Source organism: Anas platyrhynchos, chromosome 11 (genome assembly GCF_047663525.1).
Source record: "Anas platyrhynchos isolate ZD024472 breed Pekin duck chromosome 11, IASCAAS_PekinDuck_T2T, whole genome shotgun sequence".
Classification (NCBI taxonomy): Eukaryota; Metazoa; Chordata; class Aves; order Anseriformes; family Anatidae; genus Anas; species Anas platyrhynchos.
Genome location: NC_092597.1, coordinates 16,569,454 through 16,594,753, shown reverse-complemented (window position 1 = coordinate 16,594,753; position 25,300 = coordinate 16,569,454). Strand labels below are relative to the sequence as shown.

The 25,300-nt window shown below is 40.9% G+C and overlaps 1 protein-coding gene across 10 annotated transcripts in view; it reads left to right on the top strand.

Moving 5' to 3' along the window:
• Window positions 1-2,428: 2,428 nt before the first annotated feature.
• The window catches only part of ARNT2 (aryl hydrocarbon receptor nuclear translocator 2), a 114,037-nt gene continuing 91,165 nt past the window's right edge, over window positions 2,429-25,300 (top strand). For 5 of the 10 annotated variants that reach the window (XM_072043460.1, XM_072043459.1, XM_072043458.1 and 2 more), the window contains exon 1: window positions 12,510-12,696. In XM_072043460.1, coding sequence (XP_071899561.1) covers window positions 12,525-12,696 — 172 coding nt within the window. In that variant the 5' untranslated portion in view covers window positions 12,510-12,524. Of the gene's footprint in view, window positions 2,585-9,790; window positions 10,054-12,509; window positions 12,697-25,300 lie in introns of those variants that run through there. The other 5 variants (XM_072043463.1, XM_072043462.1, XM_013106565.5 and 2 more) reach the window with 3 other exon arrangements.

Below are 25,300 nucleotides of genomic sequence, written 5' to 3'. Positions count from 1 at the left end.
GCCTAGAAAATGTGCTCCCATGCTCTTCTGCACAAAAAGATGACTCCGATGAGCTATGCAATTGGTGTCAGAGGATTTGAGAGTGAAGCTCTAACCCCATGTGATCCAGTGGCGAGGAAAAGTCATGAATTTACTGAGCATTATTTCTTCTGCCTGGCAGCTAAGACAGGAATAAATGAGCAATTACCACTAAGTTCCTCTCCTCTGTTTTAATCCTGAGACATGCCCTGCAGCATCACACTTAAGAATTTGAAAACATTGAATCACACTATTTAATTGTGGTTGCTTAAACCTCCATTTGATTGTAGCAGAGTTTTGATTCTGAAGACAAAAGACAAAAAAAAAAAAAACAAACAAAAAAAAAGAGTTAATCTATGCTTATAATTGTGGGGTAAATATCATGTGAACTCTGGAAACAAACAAAATCATTAGTAATTTAAGAAATGCCTTTTCTTCCCTGTTACTGCTATTTTGTTGTAACACAACCTGGTGGAGTGGGTTTTGCATGTGGCTGTGTGTTTCCAAGGGATGGCTAGATGATTAGTAATTCAACATGACCTTGAATGCTATCACCCACAAGCTGGTAATCACACAGCTTATGTCTATTTTGCTATTGCTTTGAACAGGGGAAGATGGAAGGATTTCCCTTCTTCATGAATATTTTAGCAGCAGGGCTAATCTGATTCCATATGGTATTAATAGAAGTTCACTTTTTTATTTTTAATTCAAATAATGTCTGGGAACAGCATTTGATATTAGTCATGATAGTATGAAAATATTGTGTCAATATGTTGTCCATGAAAAATATTGAAAGAAAAGATGTATTTTGTGGATGCTGTACTCCAAGACACATCCCTACTGTTCTGTCACTGCTGCTCCTGTGGTAAGGCACTGGTTTGTACATCAGATCCTCCAAACACATGCCAAAGGTTGTGTTCATAGGAAATGAGAAGACGAGGATGTTCTTAATTGGGAATATAACTTAATTTTTAATGACCACCTTTCATTCCAGGCCGAGATTCTCAAAGTCCTGATTTGTTCAGGCCTTTTGAAGTTCCTAAATTCAGTGACGTAGCTGAGGGTAAATGGAAAGATTTAGCATTTATCCAATTCTCATTTTGGCATGGGACAGTGTCAAAACTGTGCATACATTTCTCCCTACCAGGCATTGACTACTGAAGCGGTGAATCCAGCTACGTGCCTCTACAAACATTCAGCAGCTTTCGGGCAGCCAGACCCTGATTCGGAAGTCTGGTCTGTTTTCTATGGAAATCATCTGTTTTGGGCAACGGGGACAGCAGAGGAAACACTAGTCTGATGCTGAGTTTGATTAAAGGCAAATTTAGACAAGGATCAGCTATGTCAAGCACCATTCCAGGAAGTACTGGGAGCAGTGCTTTCCTGTGATCTCGTATTATTACCGAGGCTTTGGCTAATCATGTTTCATATGGCTCCCTCCTGCACTTGCTCAGTGCTCTGGTCTGTCTTCATCATGCACGGTCAGTGCCAGAGGTGCTGGTGATGTAATTGCAACACGGGGAACATGTGTAGTCCTGTGTAGATGGACACAGCTGTGTGACCTTAATATCCTTCCTAGCTGGGTTTGGAAATTAGCATCATCTCTGTGGTCCTCAGTAGCTCTAATGCGCCAAGGGCATTTCTTGAAAATTCTTTTCTCTGATTTTGCTTTCCACCACCATACAATACTCTAATTGATGGATTGTAACTTCGAAGAACAGTGTGCCTAGAATGGAAAATCCCTAAAAAAATCTGGAAACATCACATCATGAAACGATAGCTCAGGCTCTGAAGAATGTCACCAATCCATCATTCTTCTTCTGATCTCTCTGTCTTTATCTGTCATTCTGCCTCACACCCATGGACATGATAAAGCACATCATGGAAGAGGCAGTATAAAAAGCGGTGATTTGCTTACATCCCACTAACAAAGTTTAAAAAGCATCTTCTTTCCAAGTTTGTTGCCAGCATGCTGCCGTGGAGTGAATTTCATGCACACCGAGGGATAAATGCTGCTCTGGAGTGGTTCTTCCAGAAGTTTGAATTGGTCTGCTTGCCAAAGTAGCATCCCAGCCCTCATCATGTTGTATTCTACAATATGGTGATTGAATTGTGAAAAAAAAAACAACTACTTGATCTTTTTTTCTTAAACAGAGATGCGTGGGAAAAGGAAGAGGCTTATATTTCCACTTTCAACACCCCCAAATACATTTGCTTAATATGGTCCAGGAGGCTTATCTTCAACAAACCTCCATGGATGTGAGTCAGGCAGAGTGAATACGCATGGATTGAATGCAGGAAATGCATTTCAACCTCAGGATACCAGGATATTTTGCGATAGATTTCCTTACTATTTTGTTCACCTCTGGCATTGCTATTCCACAATCTTTTCCTTATAAGCACTTATCAGTGAGCCTTTCAGTGCTATTTGCACTGTATCATTTCCTCTTACACCAAAAGATGAGGCTATGAAACAGCAATCTGTGTGCCAACTCCATCACTCCTCTGTTTAAAATCCTGATACTGAGCCTCCTATTTCAGGGGATCAATGCACAACACAGCCCAGGTGGGTGGAAATTAATTGATGTGACATTTTACAATTAATTCAGAACACTGGGCTAATGTTAAGAGGGGTTTTAATTATGCAGATGAAAGCTCTAAGGTTTCAGAGTATGGCAGAGGGAAGTATAACTCGGTATTTGCCTTGTCTTTGCCCTTTCTTCTTGAGCATTGCAGAGTTAGTGGACATTGTCAGAAACAAAATGCTTGGGCAGCTGGAGCTTTGCTCTGATTAGTTCTTGTATATTGACAACTTTTTTCAACATAAGTATTTTAATGCACCTTTCTTTTTACATGTTAGCAGGTACAGCAAAAGAATTAGATTATATTTGAAGTGACCTAGAAGGGTTGATAAGAAAGAAAAACATTTTGTGGCTATATATCCAGCTATTAAAATATTCAAGATGGTTGTTCCTTCTTTGTAAATGCAAATGCAAGAACCATAAAGCATATGGTAAGGGATGCTTTGTCACTCTTAAAGCACACTTTTGCTAATGTAGAAATGAATTATGTCACATTCCATAATTCAGGGATAAGATTTTTGAACATAATTAAGAATGTACTGTCTGGTCTTTGAGACACAGGTGCACGTATTCACTTTGTCTATTTCAGAAATAAAATCAAGTGGGAAGCTACCAAAAATATTTTGTGCAAGCTTTTAAATGCAAGGGTCTGCTGAGAATTTGCATAATATCTTACTTATGAAATGTAAAACCTGTCATAAATCATAATTCAATTTATAACACAATTAAATGCATGTGGTTCTGTTCTCTTTTATGGTTCTTGGAAATTGTTATCTTGCATAGCTGAAGAAAGGGGGGGCTGCAGAAAGCAGAGAATGAGCATATTAGAATAGAGGGCAAATATCAGACAGCCATTTCCATACAGATTTGGGTGTTGTTGTTGTTGCTGTTGTTTTTCCAGCTGTCCACTCAACTGAAATAGTGCCGCATATTTCAGATTCCTCCTAATTTCTTATTTTATTTAGGACACAGAGTGCCATTTGTATCTCATGGAACTCAGGCTGTTTTGCTGCAATTATTTCTGAGAAATTTTCTGCCTTTTTAGTCTTTTTGCAGCTTATGATCCTCAGCAAATCTCTCTGGTACGATAAAGACATTCTTATCCTCTGTAAAAGGGATAAAACGATGTTTATAAAACTTACCAAAATACCCTTCATAAATTCTCATTTCAAACCAGGTGAAGGCCTCCATTAAGTTGGCAGCAGTATTTTTCTAATACACTGTGTTTTTAAAGTACACTTGTAAAAATACATTGCCAAAAATGTAAACTTGTTCTAGTTCTACCATTAGTTTTATTGTTATGTCAGAACACATTAACCTTTTGTGGATTATAGAAAGATCAGTTCTAGAAATATTGTTGGTTACCTAGAAAACCTGAACTGAGAAATGAAAATACTTTTTTCAAAATGTGGATGTTACATTACTTGAGCCTTTATATTTTATTGCATTCATGGACTTTGCTTTTGAGCAAATGGGGCAGCAGAAATCTGGGAAAATGGTAGTTTGCTCCTACCCTAAGCACTGAATATGGAAAAGGCCCTTTTTCCATGCAAAAAGACCACCTCTGGCTTTACTGATCATCTTTATTAAACTGACTAAGTTAATTTTTTACTCCAACTAGTATTTTAGAACTAGTGAGCTGGAGGGTTGTCCCACAGAGGCAGAATTGCTAATGAAAGCCTTCATCTTGCTGTGCAAACTGGTTTCAGCAGAATTTAGTTAAGGCCATTATTTCTGAAGGTGTGTCGTGGTTTAACCCGGCCGGCAGCTAAACACCACGCAGCCGTTCGCTCACCCTCCCCCCTCCCTCTCTGGGACGGGGGAGAGAAATGGAGAGTGAAGCCCGTGAGTTGAGATAAAGACAGTTTAATAAGACAGGAAAATAATAATAACAAAATAATAATAACAATAATAATAATAATGATACAATGGTGATAATACGAAAGTAATAGTATGTACAAACAAGTGATGCACAATGCAATTGCTCACCACCCGCTGACCGATGCCCAGCCTAACCCCGAGCAGTCCGGCCCCCTCCCCCGGTTAGCCACCCCTATATATTGTTTAGCATGACGTCAGATGGTATGGAATACCCCTTTGGCTAGTTTGGGTCACCTGTCCTGGGTCTGTCCCCTCCCAGCTCTTACTGCACCCCCAGCCTGCCCGTTGGCAGGACAGAGCAAAAGGCTGAGATGTCCTTGGCTTAGTATAAGCACTGCTCTGCAACAATTAAAGCATCGGGGTGTTATCAGCACTCTTCTCATCCTAAGCCAAAACACAGCATTCCACCAGCTACTAGGAAGAAAATTAATTCTGTGCTAACTGAAACCAGGACAAGGTGGAAAGGGATAAAAGATGTTAAAGATGTTGAGGAGGGTCTAGTGATATCAACTCCACTTCTGTAACTCTGACCCAGAAGGTCTCACTTCATTTTTTAAATCACGGTGTCCTAATTATGTCACACACACACATAGAAAATCCCTTGAAATGGATAAGCTTTTATTGTATTCCAAAGTAAGACATGTGACATTTTGGTGAAAAGGGCTTTACTTCCACAGTTCTGATCTCTGTGTCATTTTGCTGATTCAGATCCCAGTGTTATTTCTGGGATCTATCCTGTCATTTTTGTCTTGGCATTTTGGTGAGGAGGACAGTATTGTTTATACCTTTTATACCTATAATATACCTATATATACCTTGTTTATATATTAGTATTGTTTATACCTTTTTGGTTTTTGCCCAGTTGCTTCACACAATGGTTTCAGGGAAGTAATTAGGTATGCAACATGGAAACTATATTCCTGTATGCTCTGTGGTCTGTTCTGCCCGAGTTAACCAGCAGCAGCCTCCGTCATCCTAAGGATGTCACCTGTTGGCAGTGCTTCTGTCAGTAAGTCATGTTAACATTAGGAAAGAAAAATATAATCAGCTTAGTAAACCTTGTACAGCAAACAAGTGGTCTGTTAATGTGTTTGTGCCACCTACTCCTCTCCTAGGCTTGATTATCATCGAGTTTCATCATTTGAATTTTGGTTGTTGTTTAATATGTGGTTAAATTTGCATAGACCTGGAATATGTAGAATGTTAGAGCTGATGATATGAAATGAAAGACACCTGTGTGCTTGGTTCCTAGTACACACCAACACAGGAATATTTATCTGATTTCAGTTACATTTCTTAGGTAAGGGGAATTCTGCCACAGACATTTCACCTTTAGAAGGATTTCTCCAATATTCAGTGTCATTTTCCCTAAAGGAAAAGTACCATAGAATTTAACAGCACTAACTAGAGAACATCATAGAAATTGCATTTCTATACCTCCAGGACTGAATAGAGATTAATGTATCTTCCACATTCTTATTGAGGTATTTTATTGCATTTTATAGGAATAATACAATTTTCTCTTAGATTATATGGGATAGTTAAAAGAACAATGTTGTAATTTCCTTAACAAATGCTTTAAGACCTTCCTACGATTGTTCATTTAAAAAATTTCATTATTTTCTCTATAGCTTATTTAGGCAAGTGTGGTCATCCATATGTGACGAAACAAATTTAAAAAGGGCACTTTATGTTCCAGTTGCCAACAGTTGGGTGGATGGAGTTGCTTAATATCCAAGACTTTTGGATGAATTATGAGCAATATATTAACACAATTACAATGGTAACACAGATCAAAGAATGTAGCTGGGAGGTCTTATTTTAAAGTATGAGACTTTATTAAAATGTCCTGGTTTTGATTATATTAGATTAAAATATCTGAAATATCACCTAGTTTCTTCATGTCCCTGGAAAAGTAAATTCTGCTGGGGAACTGAATCTTCAAGGTTTCAGACCTTGACTTTTAATTCTTTTAAAGTGGAATTGTCATAAATTGGAAGAATAGCCACATGACCTTTTTTTTATCTGTGTTTTGACATTCAACACATATTCTCATTCAGTTTAAATTATTACCTTCTTCTTTTGTTTCTGGACTTTATTGATTCAGATGGAGTAAACCAGCTTGAAAAGACCTCATTTCTTCAAAGGAAATAATTTAACAAACAAAATAACTTTCCACTATTTTAAAATTAATAAATATTTAGAAATTATTAGTGCATTGCATGGAATGAAAACACATGGGAAGATACAAGTTCAAGTTTTCCAACTCACAGGTCAGTTTGCTGTAGTGCTTAACTTACCTATTTCTAGTTCTTGCGCCAAGATGCAGAAAACACATCAATGCTGAACACTAGTATCAGTGATAATAGGCCTCTAAATTACAATCAACAAGAAACAATCACTGTAAAGACACCAAACAGAGTCTTCCCCTGGTACATAATAACTGGATTGAGATAAAAATCACTTTTTGTAATTCATTCACTTCCATTTGCTACACATCTTGCTAACATTTGTAATTGTGTTAATATGGTAAGTAAAGCATCCTGTTGTGCCACACAAACATTTATTTTATATTTTATTTTATTTTATTTTATTTTATTTTATTTTATTTTTAATATTGCTGTATTGCTTATACATTACATTTTGCACTTGGTATTGATAGAGTGCTGTTTAATCTCTCAGCAAGTGTACGGGTAGAGACTGGCACTGCCTTTGCTTTTGCAGTGAGGAACCCCGTTCCCTATGAATTATGCTTTCAACCTGCACAGCTAGGTATAAGCCTGGGGGAACAGCAACTAGTTTATTTCATGCTGTACAGTATACTTGTTCTTTGCATTGCAGCACAAGTAAACACACACTGTGTATTTCCACAATTACTAGAACATACTTTTAATAGCAGTGGTGATTTCTTTCTTCAGTTACCGGTGTTACAGATCTTGCCACAGATTTGGAAAGGCTCAGAATGAGATAGCAAGGAAGTAGTTTATTACCGACAAATAGAGGTCAGTTTCGTTCACCTATGGATTGTTTCTGAGATCCTGAAAAACCCTGCTAAAACTACCTAATAAGATAGAGAAAATGGGAGGAGGGAAAATCAATCTCATTTCTCAGTCTATCTAAGTGAACAAAGAATTGCGTGTGAAACAGAACAGAGTGAGTCAACAAAGCTCACACTGAACCAAAAAGAAAAAAATAAAAAGCCTACTTTGCATAATTATGTCTGAATTACAGTAAATTTGACAGAACATGTTCCATTCTAAGCCCTAAGGTCTTATTTAGATGGAGCACGATATCAAATGTACTGGCTGCAATGTGCTCTTTCTGGGCTAATCTAAAGTCTCATGGGATATCATGCATGGAGACAGCACACACTGTTGTATGGCTTCATTGGCTTATAGTCAGCTGTTTGGCTTACTCAATACATGTGTTGAAAGCTGGGATAGTGCACTGTCAGATCTCTCTAGGCTTGTTTCTTCCGGGGTGGCTTCCCTATCTCTAAAATAGAAATGAAATAGAAATTATTAATGTTATTCTGATAAGAGAGTGATAAGGCTTAACACCTGAATACTTGAAAATTGCTTCAGAGGATACTTCAAAAGTGCCTAATGCTATAAATCATGTTTTTATCAAATGGTATTTTATCAACATTACTGTGTCAGGGGTTTGGCTGTTTCACCTTTATGCACATATTTAACTTGATGCCACGTGGCTCATGGCAAGGCTTTCATGAGCAGCATTACCTGTGCAATTTGAATATGGGACTTTATAGAAACCTAAAGGAACTGAGCTATGCCCTATCTCCTGTTGCAAGGTAAGCTACTTGAAACATGTCTTTTCCTCCCAAAAGTTATGAGTCTAGAAATAGTGTGACCAAGGTTCTCTAAAATCACAGTAACACAGTTTTATCAGAATGAAAATAAGTTATATTTACAAAATTGCTGATACTAACAAAGTCTTCTAGTATTATCAGCATAAGTGCCTTAAACTGTAGCAGTTAAGAATGCCTGTAGAATATCGCAAACTGCACAGCATCAGGAGGCACTACAGCAGTAAGATGCTTAGAAAAACAGCTCAACATCTCATAGGCAAGAGCACAGTAAATCAAAGATAAAGTAAACTTTCTAGATAAGCGAGAGCATTTTAATGTTATTCTCATTAAACTTATCTCCAGGAAATAAGTAAACAGCCTCCATGCTTTCTCCGTCCTTCTGCCAATTTACATCTTAATGGTGAAACTGTTGCAGGTTACTTATTCAGCAGAGCAAGGGACTGATTTGCAACTTGTTGCTTTGAGTGCTGCCCTTAAATTCTGCAGGGCTGTTCAGGGCAACTGCGCACGACAAACGGAGCCGTTTAACTATTAACAGGTCTTTGCAGTGTTACAGGGGCATGATGGAAGCACTGCAAGACAGACGTGTTTTATTTTAGTATTTTATATATATATGCGCCATGTGTCTGCTGCAGTTATCACACTGCTTTCAGTGAGTCTTGAAGTTTGTTAATTCTGTGATCCTGGTTTATCTTAGAGCCCTGAGGTATGAGATTACGAGAAAAATCTCTGCTTCCATTAAAAAGCATATATTTATGGTCCTTGTGTTTGTACCAGAAAGCCTTAAAACGCCAACTGAGTTATAAAGATCAGTTATTCAGCTATAGTTATGCTTGAATGTGAACAAAACATAGGGCAAACCATTGATTTTTAAAAGGATGTGACAACTACATTCCCTATACATCCCCTGTGAGGAGCAAAGAGTGGCCTGATTTTTTTTTTTCATACCGAGGAACTCCAACAGTTACTGCATTTTCATTAGTAATACACAGAAATTCACATTATTAATAATGGACCAAGAGGTTTCTGTATAGTATGCTCCATTTGAAGCCCCAACTCTTCCATCCTTCGTCTCAGCCACAGGCGAGCCACACCATCGCGCCTCAAAACCTCTGGGGCTCGCTTCACACCTAACCCACCCCAACGCCACCCGCGTGCCAGGGGCTGCATTTTTGGCTGGAATCCCCCCAAAAACAGCGCTGCCGAGCGGAGAAAGCCCCCGCGGGCTGCCTGTGCCGGCGCCCCTCAGCGGCGCCCACGCGGGCCTGGGCTCGAGCCCTCTCCCTCAGGGGGCCGCGCGCCGGGCGAGGCGCCGCTCCCGGAGCCGCCGGTTCGAGTCCCGAGGGGGGCGCCCGCCCCGGGACCGGTGCCGGGCGTTCTCCCTCCGCTCTTCCCGGGGGGCGGCGGCCGGGGGTCCCGCTCGGGCGCGGTCCCAGCGCACATGTGCGGCCGCCCGGCACATGCTCACTGAGCGCGGCGCATGAGCAGACGCGGCGCGGGGCCATCGGACATCTTGGGCCGCCCCTCACGGAGCGGGGAGCGCCGCCACCGCCACCGGGTCCCCGGGGCGGGAGCAGCCGCGGCGCCCCCCTCGGCTCGCCTACGCCTCGCCTCGCCCCGGCTGCCTCTCCCTCCCCCGCCTCCTCCCCCGGGCAGCTCAGAGCATCCCTCCTCCCCTCTATGCATTTGTCTTAATCGTTCTCAGAGACAAGATGGCAACGCCGGCGGCTGTAAACCCTCCCGGTGAGTAGCTGCCGTTGCCCCCCCTGCGCCCCGCAGGGGCTCCGTCTCGCCCCCACGTTGGCCCCGCCGCACCACACGCCCCCGGCCCGCCGTAGGCACACAGCGCCCCTGGGGACCGGGACGGGGACCGGGACAGCCCTGCGGCTCTCCCCGTTCCCCCGCAGCTCGGAGCGGGCTCGCCCCGGGTCCGGCGGTGGCTGTCGGCAGCCGGGAGGAGCGGGCGGGCGGGCGGCCTCGCACCGAGCCCGGGGGAGAGCTCGGGAGCCCGCAGGAGTTGTGCATAAGCACCCGGGGGCAGAGGGGAGCGGGGAGAGGCTGAGGCCGGGGGCTGCTGTCAGTGTGTGGTGCCCTGCGCCCGGTCCTTGGTGCCCTACACCCGGTCCTTGGTGCCCTGCCACCGTCCCAGCCACGCTATCTGAAGGGAAAGCGGCACGTTAAAACCCAAGGAAAGCACCTCAAGGCTGGCAGGTCCCTTGGTGTGCGCCCATTTCCCTGCCAAAAGATGTCATAAATCAGTTTCCCATAATAACTTATTAGCGGTAGGAACTCGCTAAAGTTTTCTCTTTAAATTCTTCGCTGTGGGGAAGAGGTTCCCTGAGGTGACGCGTGTCTGTGAGGCGCAACGTCTGGGTCGTTAGGTGTGTGGTGGAGTGAAGTGGGCTCGTGTGATGTGCCGTGGTGGGTGTTTCGGTGAGGTACTTTGGTCAAGGTAGCGTTGGATGGTCGGGTATCCCACACTAAACACAAATGGGACAGCGGATTTTGCGCTGGGCGCAATACTAATGAGGAACGCTTATCAAAAGTGGATTCCAGCCCTACCCGTTTTAATACTGGGTTACGTTTTGTCCCTTTCCAGTCAGTTTCAGTTCTGACTGTTAAGGGCTTCCTGGAGGAAATGTCAACAATCGTTCAAATGTTCTTGTAGCTTTCACGCTGAAGGTAAACACAGTTGGTTTGTTTCTGTAAGTGTCAATAAAGTAAGCAGGAACAACAAACCTTTGCCAATCAGATTGAGTTTTCATTTCAGAATTGTACATATTAAATGAAAATCAATATTTAATGAGAGGTTATTAAATGAGTATTATTTAGCTTCCAGGCTACCATGTCATGCATGATAACGGAGAATTCCAGTGCGTGCACATGTAGCTGGAATCAGTGAGCGGTTTTGCAGGCACAGGCAGATACAAACAGCGTTTTTTGGGGGAGAAATTTGGTTTGCCTTCTTCATGTCTGCTCCTGCAACCTATGCACAGAAGGAACAGCCCTGATCGCTTAGAGGTCTGTGCAGAAACTGTTGAGGATTTGTAGAGCCTGGTGCCTTTGGCACCACCCTTTTCCACCTCTGTTTCTACCTACCTGCAGCTGGCGTCACCAAAATTGTGGTTGCAGGAGGTCGGGTACTGAAGGGCAGCCTTGGAGCAGGGCTTCCTGGTCCTTTCCCTGTGCCCTGGGGAGCACTCGTGTTGTGAACCTAGGGAGAGCAATGGGAGACATGCTGAACATGAGCGCCAGGCGTGCTGGCAGTGCAGTGATCCAGCACAACGAGGCTGGTTTGCTGTAGAGTTGTCAAGTGCTCCTAAGCACAGATTGCCGTCCTCCGGAAGGATGAGGAAGCGTGTTGGTTTCCTGGCACGAGCCTACACGTGCGTCTGCGAGGCTGAGGTTGCAGGGCGTCTTCTCACTGCTCGTCTAGGCAGCTGGAGCAGATCTGGGCTGGCAGACAATTCACCAATAGTTAATGACCCTACCACGTTATCTGTGTGTGAGTGTTGCTGTCAGACAAACGTAGCTGTGCATTGGCAAAGTCAAAATGAGGAGACTTTGGGCTGTGAAGGGATGAGAACAGTAGACTTCACTCTGCAGCGCAGTGCTGCGTTTGCTCTACCACGGACAGCAGAAGATAGAGCTGCGTGCGTGACATATCTTGACTTATGATATGTTTTTTTTAACGTGATAATCTGTTGTTTTTGTTATTCTATTTTTAGATTAACCACAAAACAGTGTAGAGAAGCAGAATCAAAAGCTTTACTGAGAGGATTTTAAGGCTGCTGTTTTCTTTTGGGGCCGGATCCTCAGTGGGAGTAGAACGAAAGTAGCCCTATTAGTATTGGCGAAGCTGTGCTGCCTTACGCCAGCTGACTTTCTGATCCACGATGTTAGGGGAGCACAATAGAGAGATTAACTTGTTAAGCATCTTTAATGATGATTAGAAATTACAATATGATTAAATTTTTATTAAGCAATTGTCTGGGGTTCTAATAACATTTGATAATTTAGGCAGGACATTAACCTACAGCTACCACAATACAAATACGTGGGGCATTAGTCATATTCTAGGCAGTGGAATGGGGATTATCAGACATAGAAAAGCTGGGTATTCTCTAATTCTGGATGTGGAAATCTTTCCCTGTGGTATCTCCTGGTACAGAAAAGTGCACTGCTCTGTGATGTTATGTTCTCTCCCACATTAGATGCAGATTTATCCATTTCCCTGCTCTTTTTGCAACAGGGTGGGAGCAGTTTGCAGCCTGTCCACATTAGGGTTTGCAGGAGCTGTAGTGTCAGGACCAGATTGTGGCAGGGACACGGCCACCTCTGCGACAAGTCTTTGTGGTGAAGGTGCTTGTCCATTGCTGCAACGAGGTATCGCACTGGGAACTGGGGGCTCTCTACGATAATCTCTTTTTTTTGCTCTTCCTGCACGCTTAACCTTAGGAATAGGATCTGGTTAGAAGTACTTTGTTCGTTTGTCGTAATCTGGATGACTAACCGAAGTGTGAAACACAATACAAGTGTGTGGGAAGCTCATCTGCATTGGCACAAAGCATCAGAGTTAATTTATTTCCTCCTGAAATAAGATTGGCATATTAAATGGGTTTTAAGAACAAAAAAATTGTGGAGGTGTAACAAGCATTTCATAAATTACTGCTTGCAGCAAAGTAACTTAGTGCCACGTCTGTTTTAAATACATATATTTTTGGAATGCAAACTTGTCCATAACTGTTGCTACTTTGGGGTCAAATTTTGCTTAACTTGTGATGAAGTACGTGATATGGTGCTTCTTGTAGTAGCCCAATTGGGATGAAAATGTGAAACTCTTAATGAAATCAACATTTTCTTTTCCTGAGACTTTATGTGGCCTTCGGTGAGTAAGCTGGATCAGTCTTACGGGTGGTCCCAGAGCAGCAACTTTGTTGTGCTTAGGTGATGGGAAACGGGCTGGCTTTAGCCCTTCAGCTCTTCCCCAGGTGGAAGGGGCACCATAGGTAGTACCCACAGCTACACTGCCAAATGCCACACACTCATACAGCAGATCAGAAGAAATAATGAGATCAAACAGAGGGCAGTTCCCTTAGGATGTTTTTGGCCATCTTTGAAGATTTTGTGAATACTTAGGATCGCATTCTTATATTTAATTGAAAAAACAAAACCAAACAGTAGCTGAGTTGTTCACCTAGCCACTAAAGCTCCTGTAATGATTTCTTTTTCAGCAGAGAGCCCAAGCTGCTGGGGCTTAAAGCCTTCCTCTTACAACCACAGCAGCTGACTGTGGATCCTTCTAGCCTATGGCTAGTGCAAGATTTAAAAAACAAACACCTGAGATTGATCCTCAAGGAAAGACAGTTAAATGAGCACTTTCGACTTGCAGTTTGTAACGAATTAACAGCAAGCTTCATGTTGTATGAATGAACACGTGTAACTCAGCCCTGCGTCTGGCTTCTTGTCTTAGGCAAGTGGATGGGTGCTGGGAGCTGGTTTTGTCGGTGTCCATTCACTTATTGTGGAAGTTCAAGGTGGAGATAAATCATTCTCCCATTCCAGCTGGTCCTTCTGGGAATGAAGTGGGTTGTTAGCCTGCCTTGCATTTGCACTCAGGTTGCTAAGATGTTAGGCAATGTGGAAGAGGTTTATTGCCGCCCCGTTCCATGTTCCCACAAAGGAATTGGCTTTGACAGCCTGGCAATTCTTTTATTTTTATTTTTTTTAGCTTTGGTACAGCTTTAAAATTGATGATTAAAAAATCTAATTCAGTGTTTTAGACTTCAAAATTGTCTATTCAATGCTGAGCCCCAAGTTTGTTGTGTTTTACTGCTATGGTAGTAACAGCTTTGCCCTTCATTACAATATAGACTATCCAGTAAACACCAAAATCAATTTGACAGCATCCTGGGGAGTAAATGGAGTGTTCTACTGATGGGGATTATAATGGGCCCTAATGTTTCTGGGATGCAAAAACGTAGTTTTGTTTCTAGGATAATGCTGAAAAAAAGTCTCAAAAACCAAACACTCATTATCTAATGGGATATTTAAAGCTACAGATCTTTTTCTTCTCTTATTTTCATTTCTTTCTTGCTGCAGAATTTGTCCTTATTTCAGTCAAACAGTGGTATGAGGTGATAATGCCTATTGAACTGTTCTGTGATAACGTTTTGACCTTCAGGACTTTGTACAGTAACTCGCATTGAAAAAAATATATATTTTTTGTTATTTCTAATCTACAGGGATTCCAAAGCATTATATTTTGAAGTATCTCTTCTATCACAGAATATTTATTTAAAATTTGCATATGCAGCTTGTGATTAGTTTCAAATATTTTTTCAAATAGAATAATGTTTCCCCGATCCTCTTAATAAAAATGCAAAACAAAACAGATATTGCTGATTCCTGTAATACCAGATGGTACTGCTGGTTTTTCTTTCCAGTAAGAAAAATTGCTGTGGAGATTAGGTAGGAAAGGAAAAAACAGCCGTTTCAAAACAATCAAGGCAAAATAACACCTTTGAGTTAGTGATTATTGCTATTAAGAGGACAGAAATGGGGCTGTCATTATGAAGATGAATTCAGAGATTATGCTTAAATGGCTTGTGAAGATCAGATGTGTGTGTAGTTTAGGGTAATTTTTTTAGACTTACTGCTTGATAACTGACAAGTAAGAATGGAAATGCGTTAATTCAGCGCTAACTGAAGAAAGTATAATGCTATTAACATTTCACAATAGAAAGGGGAAAGAGGGGCCTCGAGTTTAGGACGTGGGGATGTAGGTCTCGGTTCTTGTAGGTCTTCTGCAGATTTTCCAGTCCACCTTGTGGCAGCATCCCTTTGGGTGGCTGGCAGCATTCAGAGATGGATGAGGATGGGGTTGCTCTGTCTGGCTAGCACCACGAATGCATGGGCACCAGCCCAAACTAGGTTCTGCTGCTGACTAAAGAGCAAAATCAATAAAGGCCATTTGGGAAAGAAATCCGAAAATATAGAGGTGCTCCTCCAACCATTTGCTAATACAGTTTGTGCAAGAAAACAGATGCGTTGGACCAAAGAGGCAGAAATTCTGAAATTTCAGAGAACTTGGGTGGCCGCTCGGTATATAAACAATTGGTACTTGTTTATTCTTGCCGACAATGTTTCCTTTGTTTGAATGTAAAGCATTTCCTGCCGCCCCACGTGTAGCCTGCATTCTGTGTAGTGAGAAAGAGAAAAATTGCGTAAGGCTGCTGCCCTACGTTTTAGCCTCTGATTATAATCCAAAGTGGATGCACATTGTAACCAAAGAAAAAAAAAATGCTAAAGTGAATCATTCTTCATCTTCTGTTGTAAAAATAAAAAACCAAACCAAACAAAACAACAACAAAACAAAATAAAACAAAACCACCAATATTAATTTAGATAACTGCTTATCCAAATTAATTTGAGTATGGAGGGAATACTTTTGGTTGATGAAATAAAAACAATTGCCCTACTTAGCCAGCGCATACTCTTGGAAGATCTTCAAATTGGTAGATCTGATGCTCATACCTGTCTTTAGTTTTCTTGCTTTTTTCAGCCTTTGTTGTTTATATCAAGTTAGTAATGAAAAGGAATTGATTGGATAAATTCATGTGGACCATATTTCCTCTTCTTGCCTACTTCAGAAGGAGTATTTTTATCACAAAGTATTTCAGGATTTCAGCAAATATACTGGCCTTTTAGATGAGTAAGTTGCATGGTTTGGAACTTCAGTAGCAAGCATAGAGCACCGTGTTTTTCAGAAGAGATGAGATGGTTGCAACTTTACCTTGAGTAGTCAGCATTTCAAATGGATTTATGTTGAAAAAGGCAACATTAATAAACTGTCTTTTATCTGTCTTGAGTTTATCGTTTACATGAATTAATGACCACAGTCATGCAATGGGTAATGAATTAGAAGCTGCTTTCGAGATAGATGTGATTTCCTTTTTTTGTACCCAAAGCATGCTAGTCCTCCTTGGGCAATGCCATCTGCATGTGGAGAAAGAGAAATCCTTTCTTTTAGATGTCATACATTTTCATGAATGCTTCTAAATTTTCTGCTTCCTCCTTTCTATTGTCAGCTTTTATTTCCATTCTGCCGATCTGTCTCCCACATCTGTATCCTCCGGTTTCGATTCTGCGTTCCACTTGTGTGCCCCTGCCTCTCTGACGACTCCTGTGACTGCCACAGTTTGACTGTGGTGCTGAGCTGAGCTGTGCACTGGCTTCTCAGTTACTCTTGTCTAAATGTAAATGAATCCTGGCATTGTACTGCTGCTTCTCTCAAGTCTTTCAACAGTTTATAAGTTGTCTTCATTCCATTGATAGCAACTCCTTGAAGAAAAGTCCATCTTCTTCTAGGTAGCAGCTGTGCAGCCTTTTATGTAATGGAGCAGCTACTACAAGGTATTATCAATTGGCTCAAATTAGGACCATCTATTAGTTTACATCTTCTCTACATGTATATGTGTTGCTGTTTTGTTCAAGGACAGCTCATAATGTTAATTTTAAATGTTTAGGTTTGGGCTGCTGCTGTTTTTCTCATCTAAATGTCAACTGCATGTGACAAATAGAATAATATAAAATAATTACATATTTTTTTCTCCAATCAAGGAAAAGGGGTGTTGAATTGTTTAATTACTGGCTTTGCTAGCATACAGATGGGAAGGCTTTTCAGGTAAGTTGCTCATACAAAATGCCTGAAATGGGTAGTAATTAACAACTGGCTCTTCATTGGTATGTTAATTATGCTGCCATTTGTCCTGGTGCCTGTCCTTGTTTTAAATGTTCAGTTACACTGAACTGAAGCATTCACTTCCTGGCAAACACAGAATGTATCAGAACAGTTTGACTCTCAGATATATGCAAATATTTTATGGGAAGAGGCATGCCAGTAAATCACTGAGCTGCAAAGAACAAAAACACTGCATATTTGTATTCCTCGGAGGTAAAAGCAAAATCTGTTTCGATGGAATACACAGGCCTGGTTTTGAAAAATGTTCTCCAGTGCTTTCCCAGTAATAATCCAGAACAGAATTTCAGGCGGGTAAATAACCTGAGGGACTGGTTGCTGCTGGCTCTCTCCGTTAGGAGAGGTAGGTGGACATCTGGGTGCTGTGACATGTTCTTGCAATGCATGTATTTTTAAAACTTCATTGCCTATAATATCTGGATGGAAAATCAAGCTGAGCTGGAAACGCTTTTAAAATTTGAGGTAAAACAGGCTATTTTGAATGCAAAGAGATTTAAAGTAACACCTTATGTGTAGATCACATCAGTAGTTTCAAATCTTATTTAATTTGCAGTTCTCTTGATAATACAAATTGACCTGTTACTTGGGTGCCCAGTGTGTCCCCAGTCTTCACATATTACCATGGCAGGTAAAAACAGACTGCATCCAGCATGAACTTATTCAGTGATGTCCCAAAGAGGGCCAGGGTGGTGGTTAGGTGGCTGACCAGCATGTCGGAATGAGACCAGTGTTTGAACTTGCTGAGCCTCTGTCACCTGGAAAGTGGTTCATCTTCCCAACGCTCTCTGACCCTCGTCATCACAGGGCAAGTCAGTCGGACACCCCTGAGATTAGGTGCTGGTTTTGTAACAGTAGCCGTAGGAAGAGGATTATAGTCATAAAATTAGCTATAAAATGGCACTAGCTACTGTGTGTCACTGCCCTCTGAGTCATGTTTGAGCTGTTTATTGACCAAAAAAATGCGGTGCTGTTGGTACTGCAGAGCCAGTGTGGCTCCAGAAGAGCTGGAGTTCCCTTGTTCCGCATCCAGCAGGCAAAGCTGCTACCTCTGAGTCCAGCTTCAGAGCCTTGAAGTATTTTCAGCTAGAAAAGCTTGGTTTTGAGATGCTAAATTCCTGTGTTCGCAGCCGCTGAGAGGCAGCTCATTTAGCAGAGGCCTGCAGAGGCTGGCCTTGTGACAGAGCTCAGAGAAACAGGGGTCGGTCTGACTGCCCCCATGAGTCCTGTTCATGTCAGAGTATGTGGGGACACCGATGGTTTTTATATTTTTAGGGCATCTGAAGAGATTGACTGGCTGTCTGTGCATAGCTGTGTCACCTTGCTCTGCACTTCCTGTAATAAGTGATTTGACCAGAAGAAAACAAGGCTGCATAACGAAAACTTCCCTTTATTTTTCGGGATTTTCAGCAGCCATAGGAATACAAAGGTAAATTTTTGGAGGTATGTAAAGGTTTCAGTGTTCCTGGGATAAATATTCTTTTACTAATTCATCTTGTTGATGTTTTCATGGAAAAAAGGGTGAAATTTAATTTGCTGGGTGATTGGGTTTGTGGGAGCAGCAATTGCATCTTAGCTGCGTTGTATTTTTACTTACCAGTGAAGGTTTGAAGTATGCACTTTCATTGTTGAAATTAAAGTAAATGAACCATCACTGAGAAAAACACGGGAGCGTTTTCAAGCTCTTTCACGAAGACTGGAAAATAAGAATAGCTTCTGAATGTGTGGGCACGTTTAAAAGGTGGGCTGGAGTCCTGATAATTATTCTTCAGCTCCTTTCTTGTAGAAATTTTATAAGGCAAACTAAGTTTCCTCCAAAAAAGTAGTTTTGGAGGGGGTGTTCTCTGGCACAGTTTGGCTGGAAAGAGGTTGGTCTCTGCCTGTCCCGCAGGAGGATGGATGGCTCCTTCCTGCCCAGCTCTTGGAGGTGCCCGGCTGTGGTGCTGAGTGGGCTGGAGGTGCTGTGCTCCCCCTCCGCTGTACCACTGCCCACCATGTAGGCTAGAGGCTCACGGGGCAGGTTTGGGCGACATCCATCTCTGAGCTCCAGCCATTAGCAGCTGGGGGTGTTGAGGGCATCTTGGGTTCTCTCATCATGGTGGTGGTTTCCAGCAAAGAGGACAGTGGACTGTGGGATTAAGGGTGTCTTAAATAAACATGAATATCTTCCCCAAAAGTCACACGGTAAAGTCTGCAGAATCTGTATCTTACACTTGTACTCAGGTACTGAAAAATGTGGAAGGTCTCTGCAGGCTCATATCAGAAGCTGTCCATGCTATGAGTTAAGAAATGTTCTCCTGTTATACAGGTGAGGCTCAGCTGGATTCTCACTAACAACAAAACAGCAGATAAGACTTGAGCTACAAGGATCTCCTATCCAAAATTTTGTCTGTTATGGACATTTTAGAATAATTATAACACTTCTATTATGGATACTTACGGAATAAAACTGCAACAGAGAATTTTCTTCCTTCTTTGTAGCTGATGGGTGTTGTGAAGTACAGAGGTTTATAAGAGTCTTTTGTTCCTCTTGTAGGTTATTAAAGCTTGAGACTTGGTTCTTGAATGATAGCTGTTGTTAGTTTTATTTCTTCTAACTGAAATCAAGTGCTTCTCTACTTAGTGTAGTCTGTGATGTCTTCCTGATATAACAAATGAACCCGTGCTCTCTGAGATGTAGTAGTAAATCAAATAAATTTTGCTACTCTTCTGCTCAGCAAACAAGCTACCATTGTAAGTTTCCAAAGTATTTGCTGGCTCCAGACTTTTTTCTTTTTTTAATGGTGTCCTCGTTCAGCTACTTTAGCCCTTTGGTTCTCAACAGTAAATGGAATTAAGGCTTAAGATTTCAACATTTTAGTGAAAGCTGCCAATCTGAATTTCTTTTACAGTATTTCTGTGACCTTGAGATAGGCATTCTAGCCACGCATACTGTAAGCATACCAGCTGGCTTTCTCCAGAGTTTTCCCTTTTGCTGCTTTTATTTCTTCCTCCAGGTTCCATGTGTGTTTTAGAAAAGGAGACCATGGAAATATCTAAGTAGTTTTTGAGGTGAAGCAGCTGTAGGAAGGTGCTGTAAAACAAAATCTTAATGCTGTGGTACAATAACCAAATTAAGGGATAGGTGGTTTTACTCGTTGGCATTTTGGTTGGATAGAATCAGTTGGAGATCTGTGGGTGGGTGGAAAGAACATTTACATGAAATTCATGCTGAATTATGTTTTGCTTGAGGAAAACTATTCATTACTCGCATAGCTGGCACATGCTTTCTTATTCCTTCTCTAAAGCGCTACCTGACTGCTTTGATGAAAAGGTTGATATGTCATTAAGGAAGTGGCTCTGCCTCATCTACTGATGATGTACAAAACCTTTCATGTCCTTGGTGTAACTGAGTAGGACGCGGGCAGAATCAGTCCTGGCTTTGCTCAAGGAGAGCCCTACAGGTGGTGAAAGTTTTGGGGTGTGGGGGGTCATGGCTCCATCTCTTGGGATGGAATGTGTGTCTGTAATGCACCAGAGCTCGCTGCAGCTCCCCCTGTATCCCTTTATTGGGATTGGTTTTCCAAGATGATCTTCAGGACAAAATGTTCTTTCATCGTTGCTCAATTTAAAGCATCTGTGGTAATTATGAATAAGAGTTTTGGAGACCAATAAATTCTTGCTGTGCAGGAGAATTCTTGGCCATTACAAGCTGCCAGCATTTTTCAGTTTTACTGCTGGCTGGCTACCTCCTGTCAGAGAAGTGACCGGAGAAGAAAGACAGATTTGTGCTACAGGCACTAGCCAGGGTTCAAACTGATTTCAGACTTCCTACTTAACCTCTGACAAGTCATGTAATATCCCTGTGCCAGAGTTGCCAGTCATCTGATTTTTGTTCCAGTTCTCATACCTCCACTTTGCCTGTCCTGCTTACTGGGATTTTTTTTTTATGGTCCTGCTGTCTGGGATGGTTTTTTATGTGCATCTGTGAAATTAGTTCAGTTACAAGGGGGTTATAAAATAATATGTCTGTAGGACAGTGTGGAGTGCCTGAATATCTTTAATTTTTTTCATTGTTATGTAATTGATAATATTTTAATAACAAACCTGTATTATGTTGGTCTAGCAAAGAACATTTTTCTCTCATTGGGAAGAAGGGGAGATAAAAAGCAAAATATACATTTTCTTTCGCCTTTTAAACAACAAATATTATTTATTCTAGGCACATTAATAACCACTAATTTGTATTTTCTTTATATGGTGGCTATGATGTTGGGATAACATGTATTCTTAGCATCTTTGGAAGGTATACCCACGAGCACAGATTGATAGCTATTTCATTGCTAAACTACCAATCATCGACCTGGCTATAAAATCTTAATACAGGCTTTACAACTCATTCCTTGCTCTCTTGACTTATGGTCACTCAATCTGCCTATGAAAACATGTTGGTTTGTTCTCAGCCAAGTACAGTTTGAATTAAGCTTGAGAGCAAAATATTGATTGCCTTGTACACATACACAGATTAAAAAACTGTATGAAAAATAAAGTGAATATTATGAGTAATTTTTCAAGTGTTATGTGTTTGAGAGCTGAATCCAAAAAGTAGGAAAATGCATTATAGGGGGTGTTTGGTTGGTATGTTAACTCAAACCGCTCTTTTAGAGAGACTTGATTTCAAGTAAATATGTTTTCAGAAATCAGATCAGGATTTGTCCTAACGTTGAAATGTAATGATAAGGCATTTGTGGTGATTTCTATGGTTAATGCCTTGGGCTGCTACCACTGTAGAGTTCCTGTAGTAGCTGGGACACAATTGCCGTGTTTGGCATTCAGAGTAACTGTATGTGTCCTTTGTGCTCATCTGTGCTGCTCTTCCATCAGCAAATATGAAAGTTAAAAATTGAATTTGATCAATATTTATAGACAAATACGCAGCTTGTTTTTTGACAAACATCTGATTTGTTTGTAGTGAGTTTTTTTTCAGTGTCATTCTTTGTTCCCGTATTTTTTGTATCCACAGAACCGTCTGTATACTTTTGTGAACAAGAGGCTTGTAATGGATGTCAGTGAGATCATATTTAATGTGTACATTGGGATGTGAGCATCCAGCATATTCTTGTACTTTGTAATTTTGAAAAAGCAACAAGAGCATAGCTTTTACAGCAGAACGCTTCTTGAAAGCCCAGCAGAGCTCTATTGGAACCATAATTGCTTTTGTTTTAAAATTGGTAATTCTGACAAAAGCAAAGTATAAGGTTCAGTATTCATTCAATAAATGTGAAGTAACACCAAAGAACCTTCTGCAGCAGAGCATAGCAGTGTTTTGTATTTACTATGTGCCTATCAAGATTTCCCTGACTCCGTATCATTGGATTGTTCTCTTTGGGGCATGTGTGGGAATGAAACACTCTAGAAAGTAAAGCAAAAAAAAATTCAAATGCAGCTGCCACTGAATTTCCAAAAGCCTGTGGGCTTTTACTATATTTTTATTTGCAGACATGAAAGATGTAATTCTTGAAATTACCTAAAGGCAGACTGTTCTAACAGTGTAATTAATGATCCTGGGGCAGTGATGGGTAGAAAAATCATTAAGACCTTTGCAGCCTTTTTGGAAGGCAGAAAAATTCAGCTTTTGGGGAAACTTGTCTTCAAAGACACGGGCAACTGCTAGTATGGGTTGGTATGTCAGAGCAGTGGGAGTTTCAGAAGATGTTCCTAAGGCTGTCCTCTGCCGGAGGTTAAACTGAACGCATCCAGGGCCCTGAAAGGTGCTGTCTGTAGGCAGGGATTTGACTGGTGCATGCTTTTTCAGGCTTTTTTTTTGGAGGTCCAGTAAGATTTGAATCTGGAATTTCCCTGTCCACAGACCTTTTCCAGATCTAAAGGCTGGACTACAGAGCTTCACAAATTGGGCCGGGAGTTTAGAAAAAGAATAGTTTGAAATAATGGATCACACAACCTGTCTACTCACTTGTGCACCTTGTTCAAGTCGCATGAAATTTTTGATCCTCGTCTCTGCTATGGAAAAGTGAAAGTAGCTGTTTTTTCCCGTCTCTAGAAAGAAAAATTAAAAGAGATGTCAATCAGAAAATCTTTGACTTGCTGGAATTTCAGTGAGGGATAAAATGACGTTGATATTAAATACGCAAGTCTCAGGTTGGGTTTTTAAAATGGAGCTGTGTTTGTTTTCCTCCCCAGTTTTTACACAGAGAATGTTGCTTAAGAAATTTTGAGGAAAAGGAGAAATAGGAAACCATACTATTTTTAGAACATCTTTTGTGATGCATACTGATATTCTTTTTAGGGTGTTTCACACAAATATTCTTACTTGTAGTAATAAATTGGGATGTGGAAACACCTGAAAGGCCAATTAATTATCGTAACATCAAATAGGCATCATTTGCTTGTTGATCGAGCAGAACTGAAGTCATTAGTGCTATCAATAAAATATTGTTTAATGGAAACAATAGAATTGTGATTACCCAACAGTGCCCAAGGACACTGTAAATACACTGATAATTAAGTATTTGCTAACAGGAGTTGTTGTTCTGAATAGAATTTAGAATTAACATACTCTTCTGAGGCAAACTTAAAAAAATCTTTGTAATAAAGGTGTTTGAAGGATATGAGTAAGTGATTTACAATGAATAATTTCAATCGGAGTGGTCTAAATTTTGTATCTTTGTGGTTGGACTGTGTTGTTCCTGAGCTTTCTACAGGTGGTGGGACTGGATGTCCTTGTGTGTGGGTGCATCCCCAAGGCTCAGGTCTCTGACCCCAGCTCAGTGGCTTGCAGGACAGCTCGTGGTCCACTGCCACAGCAGCAGTGGTCAGTTTAGTCTTATGTTGTTGGACAGACATCGCTTTATCAGATGTACTTTGTTCAGATCTTTCTTTGTCTTCCTTAGCATCCCTTGATGACTTGGCTCTGAACTGACCACCAGTGGTGATTTCTCTGGGTGTCTGACCCATGCTCTGTTGTAGGAGGCAGGTCAGGCACAAGACACCGCTTCTTGGTCAGGCTCTGCAGAGCTGCAATTTTAAGTTTAGGATAAATAGTGTAAATACATGTACCCGTGAGCTTAGACTATGCTTACAGTGCCTGTCCACCTCAATGAAAATGGATTAAAAGAATATTTATGTGAAGGAGCTAACAGGGGACCACACATGAATTCATTCAAAAAAGGCTCTGCTCTATATTTAAGAAAAGTCTAGTTAAAGTTCTTCCAAGTCAAATCAAAAATTATATGTATAAATACTGCCTTCCATGCTCATAAAATTTGAGAGCTGACTTATCATAAATAATTTTACAGAAAATATGGACAAGAATCAAGTGATGTTGATTCTCAGGTCACGTAATTTGACTTTCATTTACATTTCTGGGTCGGGATGAAAAGTGAAATAGTCAAGAGAAGGCTTTGGATTCCTAGGAAAGCTAGGCTACCCCAGTCTGCATTTTGTTAAGGTCAATCTTGTAGGCAGATTTACTACCCATTACCTTTATTTCATGGCATATTTACAGCTATTCGGAATGTTTTTGAGATTGATAGGAGCTCAGAGCAGGCTACCTCTGTGAAAGGAGAGCACTGTTGTATTGTTGATGTGAACTCCAGGGAAACGTGGTGAGGCTTTTCTTGCTTATACCATTATAATTATCCTAATGATAATTTCAAAACAATTTCTGCAAGTTGACATTTGAACTCAAATTGATTTTGTTCATGTACAACCATTGAACTTTGGCCAAAATCTAAACCAGCTTCTGTTGCTGGAAAAAAAAAAAAAAATGGCTAGACAGCAAGAAGCCAGACTTCTTGATAGAAGTGAGCTATTGTTTTTATTCACTCATCTTCAGATTACTTATTTAAAAATAAAGTCTCAAACGATGGCATAGTAACTGCTCAATAGTTTATCTGTTCACATTGCTATTATTTATTTCTCATAAAATAGTTGCAAAGGAATTTATTAAAGCATGTTAGCTTGTAAACATCTTTGGACAATTATCTTGCAGAACAGGAAAATGAAACAAGATGAAGAGTTTGAGGAAGGACAAATAGCCATGTCTATATAAAACAAGTAATTGGTCATCAGGAGTAAGGACGTGCTATGACAAATGCTTAATTTGATTATTTATGAAATAATCTAGTAGTGGGAGTTGGCTAATTTCTTACCTCTGGAGAAGAAGCAAGCTTGAGAAACGTGGTGTGCCCTGCTCATCATGTACAACCTGGCTGCACTGTCCCAGACAAAAGG